General features: G+C 54.0%; 1 protein-coding gene across 1 annotated transcript; it reads right to left on the bottom strand.

The window, feature by feature from the left end:
• LOC101781405 (probable arabinosyltransferase ARAD1) lies at positions 1-2,153 on the bottom strand. The gene is made up of 2 exons (XM_004974679.3): positions 995-2,153; positions 1-909 (listed from the first exon to the last, which is right to left on the bottom strand). Exons 1-2 carry the CDS (start codon positions 1,988-1,990, stop codon positions 397-399), a joined length of 1,509 nt encoding a protein of 502 aa, XP_004974736.1. The 5' UTR covers positions 1,991-2,153; the 3' UTR covers positions 1-396.
• Between the last annotated feature and the right edge of the window lie 5,877 nt (positions 2,154-8,030).

The following is an 8,030-nucleotide window of genomic DNA, read 5'->3' as shown; positions in this document are numbered from 1 at the left end:
CACTACTGTCTTTGTACAATTCAACTGAACAAGAACATCTTCAAATCCTGCTACATATGTTCCTGTTCAGTCAAGTAATTTGCAAAAGCACCATTTCTTCTTAATCGGCTGCTGCAATTCAGTCAACCCGAGCAGCAGTCGACAAAAAGAAATGTTGCTTTTTCAATTGTATTACCACATCTATTTACGAAGCGTATTTGGTGTCTTCTGTTAAACTCACAGCATATGCTCCCAAAATCTCAAGCCACTAGTAGTAGTGTTTCTTTCTCGCTAATAGAAATCACAAAATTGACAATTATTCACCCGAAATTTACCTTCTAACCAGTTGTTGCAACTTGCTGCTTCAGGTTCAGTCTGCAATCCAGCTCGGAACCATCTCCATTCACGTTAAGAACTTCATGATTCCGAACCCGTTCTCTGATACCTCCCGCGCTTGTGCAGCTGCAGCTTCACGGAGTGCATCTTCCTCGCCACCGCGCCCCAGATCATCTGCACGGCGTCGCCCGGCCGCGACGGGTACTGGTACTCGAAGTGCCGCGCCACCTCCTTGAGCCTCCCCCACATCCTGGTCCACTCTTCGCGGGAGATGCCCCGGAGCAGGCGCAGCAGGAACCCCTTCCTGGCGGCGTCGGCGGCGCGCACGAACACGCAGAACTCCGAGTAGTCCAGCACGTCCTCGAACGGCAGCTCGATGTCGTCGCTGACGATGACCGGGACGCAGTGGCTCGCGATGGCGTCGAAGAGCCGGTTCGACGACGGCGTGTCGCCGGCGATGTTGAGGCAGAACTTGGACGTTGACATCCCCGCCGTGGCGCGCCGGATGCCGTCCCGCCGGACGCTGCCGTAGGTGAAGTGCACGTCGCGCTCGTCCTTGAGCAGCTGGTACAGCTTCTGCCGAACCTTGCCGCCCTGAAAAACGCCACCAATTTGCTCAAAAGCTTCTTCCGGCAACTCGATCTTGTAGTCGTGAGGACAGAGCGATTGAATTGCTTACAGCTTTCCTGTGGATGGCGCCTTGGAAATATGCGAGGACGGGGCGCTGGTCGAACGCCGGCGACTCGTCGTCGGCGAGGGAGCGGACGACGTGCTTGTACGGCGCGATGACGTCCTTCTTGAGGTTGGCGACGTCCGGCGAGTACCTCCCGAAGTCGGAGAGCACGAACATGGCGGCGCTGAGCCGCTTCCGGGCCTCCATCATGCTGTTGGGGTGGTGCGGCACGATGAGGTGGTCCCGGCCGCCCCACCGCCTCCATTCCTCCTTCCGCGACAGGTACTTCACCAGCTCGGCCTGCAGGGCCCGGTTCCGGCTCACCTTCTCCCCGCGCCGGAGCTTCGAGTGGCGGTTGTAGCTCAGCGACGCGAAGAAGGGCACGAAGAAGACGTCGGCGAGGCTCGCGTTCGCCACCCTGACGGCGACGCAGGGCCTGCCGGGCGGCGGGGTGGAGGAGGACAGGATGTCCAGCAAGAGCCAGTACGCCACGCTGTGCTGCAGGTTGAGCCCGCCGGGGTAGTGCGGCGCGGCGCGGGCGTCACCGACGTCGGGCCACGCCGCCGCCAACCTCCCCTTGCCGCCGTCCCACCCCAGCATGCCGAAGTGGAACTCCGCCGGCAGGTCGTACACGTACACCCGGAGCGCCGCGAGGTCCGCGTCGCACCTCTCGCTGATCCGTTGCTCCCCTTCCCCTCCTCCACCTCGTACCAGCGGCGGCACCCGGATCACCGGATCGCTCAGATTCGCCGCGCGCGCCGTCGCGGCACCGCCCACCGGGACGGCCGCCGCCGGGTCGTCGCCGGTGAGCGCGGGCGCCGTCTTGTCGTCGGCGTCGCGCACCAGGACGGCGGAGTCGGGAATGGCGTCGTTGATCCTGGAATTGACGAGAGCCCAGCAGGAGAAGGCCAGGAGGGAGACGGCCAGGAAGACCACGAACCGGAGGGCTCTCCGGTGCTCGGGCGGCGGCAATGGTGGCTGCATCTTCCTCTCCAACACCATGCATCGAACAGCACGCGAGAGTTTCGATTCACCGGTCACCTCTCGGCCGCATCCTCAAGATCCGTGGTCCAAGACTGGTGAGATTCGAAGATCAAAAGGCGCCTCCGATCCTCCGCCAGTCGGGCTCTGCGTCCGGTGCATGCTGATCCTAGGACGATGGCCCATATGGCTATGCGTTCGTGGCTCTGTTTGCATGTTGTCTCCTTTGAAGATGTCAGCCGCATGCACGCGACAGAAGAATCGGGCCAGAGCCCAGTCGATTTGTCGATGGTCAAAGGTGGCTGGATCAAAGCTCCCGGTACCTGACGTGTGTTGCACACATCGTATCAGTTAGTTAAGTCGATCTAGTTGGAGTTCGCGTATCTTAACATGGCGTGATTGCAGGATGTGTGTGACTGCTGGTTGGGTGGGGGTTAGGAGTAGCGTGGCAGCAGAAGGCAGTGGGGGCATGGGCGTGACTCCATGATTGAGCAAGCGTGGTAGGCGGTGGCTTTGATCGACGGAATTGGTGGAGAAAATTAGGTGATGCACGAAACACTCTACACGAAGCCGTCATCTTTACTTGGGCTGGCGGTGAACGTGCCGATGAGCCCACCACATTGTGGTACATATAACCCCAACGCGGGCCAAACACGTATCCAGGCTATATCCCGTATACAGCCCAGCCCATGATAACCCCGACGCCCTTATCTCATCCCACCGTTGTTGCCCAGCCTCGTCCCCGAGGCCTCGACACGCAGTACGGCGTCGCACCGCCGCCCGCCTGCTCGAACGAACGATCCCCGCCGGCCGCCGGCGACGAGCCGCAGCCAGCCAAGACCGCGTACGCTCGACGCAGCACGCACAAGCGACTTCTGTCCGCGACGCGTGGGCGTGGCCAGCCCAACGAATCTCCCACTCGCCGGCGACCTCCGGTGAGTTGCTCCCCTTTCCTGTTCTCACTCTACTCTTCTTTTTTGATAATGACTCTACTCTTCTTGATTGGTTTCTTCCATCCCATTCTGACCATTCATGTACCAAGCGCTCCCGCAGGCCCGAGCTCGAGCAGGCAGGCAGCCGCTGCCGGCGGCGCACGGAGCCTGTTTGTCGGCGCCCGCACGCTCAAGCACTTTTATTATTTTACGTTCGGCTGCCGGCTGGAACTGGAAGTGGAAGGGGAAACGAATAGGATCACTGACATACTGATCTCTGCCAAGCCTGAAAGCCTCGAGGCAAAGGTGATTGCATTCCTATTTGGATTTTGCAAGTTTCGAGGATGGAAATGCTTGATTGCTTGGCACGCTTGAATGTTAGGCTAATCCCATTGGGAGTTTCATAGAGGTTTCATGCACATTAAATACGGTGACACATCAGCATATGTGATGACATGGCATGGTAGTTATGAAGTGAGAGAGGAAGGGGTTTCATCAGGATGAAACTGTGTATACACTGTTTCCAAGACTATGAAACCTATTGAAACTTGCATTGGGGGCTATAGAGTTTCATTTCATCTAACCATATCCAATCACATGCCTTACAATTAAATGTTATGGGCATCCTATGAAATCGTGAAATGAAACTGTGCACTGGGACTCCCTGTTTCATTCATGAGAATATACCTCATGGGATGACGTGGCATCCTTGGAAACAGTGCAATGAAACTTTGCACTGGGACTAGCCTTAGTGTTGAAGAAATAGAAATACCGAGAAGATGAGCAAAGCAGCGCAAATGCAAGTGTTGGCAAAATACCAGGCTGCTGTTACTTTCAGAATTTTAATATACCTTATTTTCAAATTTTTTTTTGAAACAGGAGGGGTACTCCTCCTATTGGTTATCTTTACCTATTATTAAAGCAAGTAACGTTTCTGCCTGGATTTTTCGTCCGTCGGGCTATTTTTCAAAAAAACCCTGACATTTCATGATATCAACCCGCAGTCCCGGGGTCGGATGCGCCCGACCCCTTGAGGTTGGAACTCCGCCTCGCCCGACCCTTGGTCCCGAGGTCGGATGCGCCCGACCCCTTGAGGGTGGAACTCCGCCTCGCCCGACCCTTGGTCCCGGGGTCGGATGCGCCCGACCCTTGAGGGTGGAACTCCGACTCGCCCGACCCCGAGTGAAGCTCCGCCTCGCCCGACCCTGAGTCCTGGGGTCGGTAGTGTCCGACCCCTGAGCGGAACGTTGGAGTAGTCCGAGGCTATTTTTCAAAAAAAACCCTGATATTTCGTGATATCAACCCACAATCCAATTTTGAGTATACGCCCGACCCTTGGTCCCGGGGTCGAATGCGCCCGACCCCTTGAGGGTGGAACTCCGCCTCGCCCGACCCTTAGTCCCGGGGTCGGATGCGCCCGACCCCTTGAGGGTGGAACTCCGCCTCGCCCGACCCTTTTTCCCGGGGTCGGATGCGCCCGACCCCTTGGTCCCGGGGTCGGATGCGCCCGACCCCTTGAGGGTGGAACTCCGCCTCGCCCGACCCCGAGTGAAGCTCCGCCTCGCCCGACCCTGAGTCATGGGGTCGGGAGTGTCCGACCCCTGAGCGGAACGTTGGAGTAGTCCGAGGCGAAGTCGAATCCGACGCGTAGTCGAACTCGAACTGGTTGACTTTGAACGTCTCCTCCTCCTCCACTTCCAGGAGGAGGCTCCCGCCCGTCGAGAATGGCCACAGCCACGACGGCGCGGCCGTCACCTCCAGAAGGTCCTCATGTCCACCGACGACATCCCGCCGTCCTCCGACGTCGACGCCATCATCCTCCGATTCTTACGCCACTTCAGGGACCCGCACGACGCCAGCCGTGTCGACCAGGTAATGGCCACCGCATCCTCGAGGCGGCAGCAAAGCGGGCATCGATTGGAGTGGAGGCCAGACTGCCAGGAGAGCTCGCTTCCAAATTGGATCGGAATCGAAGCTGACTCGGGGCCAAACTGCCAAGAGAGTTCGCTGCCGAACCGGATCGAATCGAGGCCGACTCGGATAGAAATCGAGGTTGCGTTCTTGCCTGTATAAATAGCTGCGGGGTTGTGTCCAGGAGCCCAGGACCTTCTCACCATCGAGAAACTGCTCAGCAACACGCGTATAGATCACCTCCATCAACGCCAACACGTGAGCAAGTAATGACCTGTAGCAACGCACGGGCATTTCTGCTAGTATATTAAAAAGAGTAAAATGTATTGCCGGTTCCCAAACTTATCTTGTTGTGTCAATTAGGTCCATAAACTTCTAAAATGCATTTCTGGGTGCCTAAATTATCTACACGAGTCCATCCAAGTCCAAAACATGCCACGCAAGCTTCCAACGACAACGTGGCATGCCACTTTGGCGCCATGCTGGCGAACATATAAAAGAAACCCTCAGCGGTCCACATCAACCCCATCCATCGTTATTGGATCTCCTCCTGCTCTTCGTTCATCCATGGCGCCCGACGGTTGCAACCGCTCAGCGGACAGATGGTGAGCGGGGCCTCCACCGCGAAGCTGTAGAAGCACCGTGTAGAGCTCATAAACTTTTTTTACGAAACAGGAGGGGTACTCCTCCTATTGGTTATATATTAAAAAGAGTAAAATGCACTGTCGGTTCCCAAACTTATCTTGTTGTGTCAATTAGGTCCATAAACTTCTAAAATGCATTTTTTGGTGCCTAAATTATCTACACGAGTCCATCCAAGTCCAAAACATGCCACGCAAGCTTCGAACGACAACGTGGCATGCCACTTTGGCGCCATGCTGGCGAACATATAAAAGAAACCCTCAGCGGTCCACATCAACCCCATCCACCGTTATTGGATCTCCTCCTACTCTTTGTTCATCCATGGCGCCCGGCGGTTGCAACTGCTCAGCGGACGGATGGCGAACGAGGCCTCCACCGCGAAGCTGTAGAAGCACCGTGTAGAGCTCAGGGTGCCTTTGGAGTGCCAAGGCGAGGTTGCCTCTGCGGTCTAGGACCTTTCCGCTAAGGTCCACACTAGCAAGCGGATGGCACAGGCAGCCGACTCAAGAGGGCGGCACGTCCCGCAAGTAGCGACTGCGGGCGAATGCAGCCGAATGCAGGGCTGGTGAACGGACAACGTGGACAAGTGGCTCAAGCAGGAGGTCGCCGGCAAGAAACGTGGCCGGCGAGCCACAACATGCGATGGTGGCCGAGCGACGCGACCTGCTGGCTGGGAGGTGCGATCGACGAGCCGCGCGAGCGGGCGCACTGCAGGAGGTGAGCGACAGGCGAGTGAGTGAACGCGGTTGGGATGCGCGGCAGTCGTGCATCCGGCGAGCCACAAGACGCGACGGAGGCCGAGCGACATGGCCGAGAGGTGCGGTCAGCGAGCCGCATGAGCGGGCGAGCGGTGCAGGCCGCGAGAAGTAACGACGAGAAGCGGATGGCACTGCCGCCGAGCAGCGATGCTGAGCAAATGACACGGTCAGGATGTGCATCGGCGCAACCGATGAGTGGAGTAGGTGGGATGTGTGGGAGGGCGACATTGCTGGGGTTGAGGTCGTCGCCGGCCTCGTCTAAAGTTGCAAACATCAATTATTCTATCATGGGATTCAAGCTTTCTTGTATCCACCGAGCTCGTCGTCATGCTAGGAAATGGAGGATAGCAATGAGGATGTATTCTTCAATTAGAAGCGGAACTAGCATGCTTGGGGAGTTCGGGGCATCGCTGATCCCACTAAAGAAGGAGCGGAGCAAAGGAGGATAAAGAGAGGACCTGGACTGAATAATGATAGGAATTAGGGGGGATTTTGCATATATTTGATAGCATGGCACCATGGTAGCATGCCACGTTTGCATCGGAAGCTCACATGGCGCGTTTCGGACCTAGATGGACCCTTTAGATAGTTTAGGGACCAAAAAATGCATTTTAGAAGTTTATGGACCTGGTTGATACAGCGAGACAAGTTCAGGGACCTATGGTGCATTTTACTCTATTAAAAACAAACAAAAGGTTTTACAACAGAGACAAAAAAAGATAAAAAAAGGATAGAAAAAAGGAAAATTACAAAAGAGTCTGAAGCCATGAAATGATCCCTGGATGATATTTTGCCTTTGTCCTGAAAATAACTTTGGAGAATTCCCCTTTGAAAATTTCTTTACACCTTTGTATTGTTGCTGCTTCATCCTCAAAGATTAAGTTATTTCTTGTTGTCCATATGCTCCACGACATGATGACTATCACCTCCATGAATAAAGGCTGTGCTATCCGGATCTTGAAGGAATCTAGAGTTTGATATCCAGACATAGTGTCATCCACCTGTAGGCCAATCAAATTCCAACACTGCTTGGAGAATGGACAATATAGAAAGAGATGTAAGACAATTTCCTCTATGTTATCTGACATAGAACACATGTGTAGCATGGTAGTTGCATTGATTTTCTCTTAAGTAATTCTCTTGTATTTAGCCTGTCCTTCAGCAAAAGCCTAAAAAAGACTTTATGTTTTAGGTGACAACTGCATTTCCACAGCCATTTATATGCTTGGCGGATTGGCATATGACCTTTCATTGTTTTGTATGCCTTACTCGAAATATATAAGCCATTTCCCCCATATGTATGCCTAATTATCTTCTGAATTGGCATTAAACACTTAATGAATTGTGTTTTATAATCTGTTATATTGAAGGCTTCAGTAGAAAGAGGCAGATGAAAGAGAGAGTAGAAGTTAGGTACAGTTGCTGCCTTATGCAGGGTGATGCCTTTGTTCTTTGCAAAGGAGTGGAGCTCTGGAAAAAAGAGTTAGGGATTGTGCCACACCAGAGATGCTCCCATAGTGAGATTGTTCTACCATTTCCAGGACTAGGAATTGCTATTCCTTTATATTGGTCTAGTAGCTTTATGATATCTCTCCACCAAAATGATCTTTTCTTGGTTTTCCCTGGCAACTGACCATTGCTATACTAATTATCCCATATTAAGTGAACCCAAGGCAAATCTTCATGATTTAAGAATTTGTGCAAGTTGTTCAGAAGTAGGGCTTCATTTTGCACTTTAAGATGAATTACTCCCAATCCTCCTTCCTTTCACATGCAAACCATTGTCCATGCAGCTTTTGGGGGTTTCTTGGCATTTAA

Source organism: Setaria italica, chromosome VI (assembly GCF_000263155.2).
Source record: "Setaria italica strain Yugu1 chromosome VI, Setaria_italica_v2.0, whole genome shotgun sequence".
NCBI lineage: Eukaryota > Viridiplantae > Streptophyta > Magnoliopsida > Poales > Poaceae > Setaria > Setaria italica.
The sequence above is the reverse complement of the archived record's forward strand: the minus strand, read 5'-3'. Positions and strand labels throughout refer to the sequence as shown.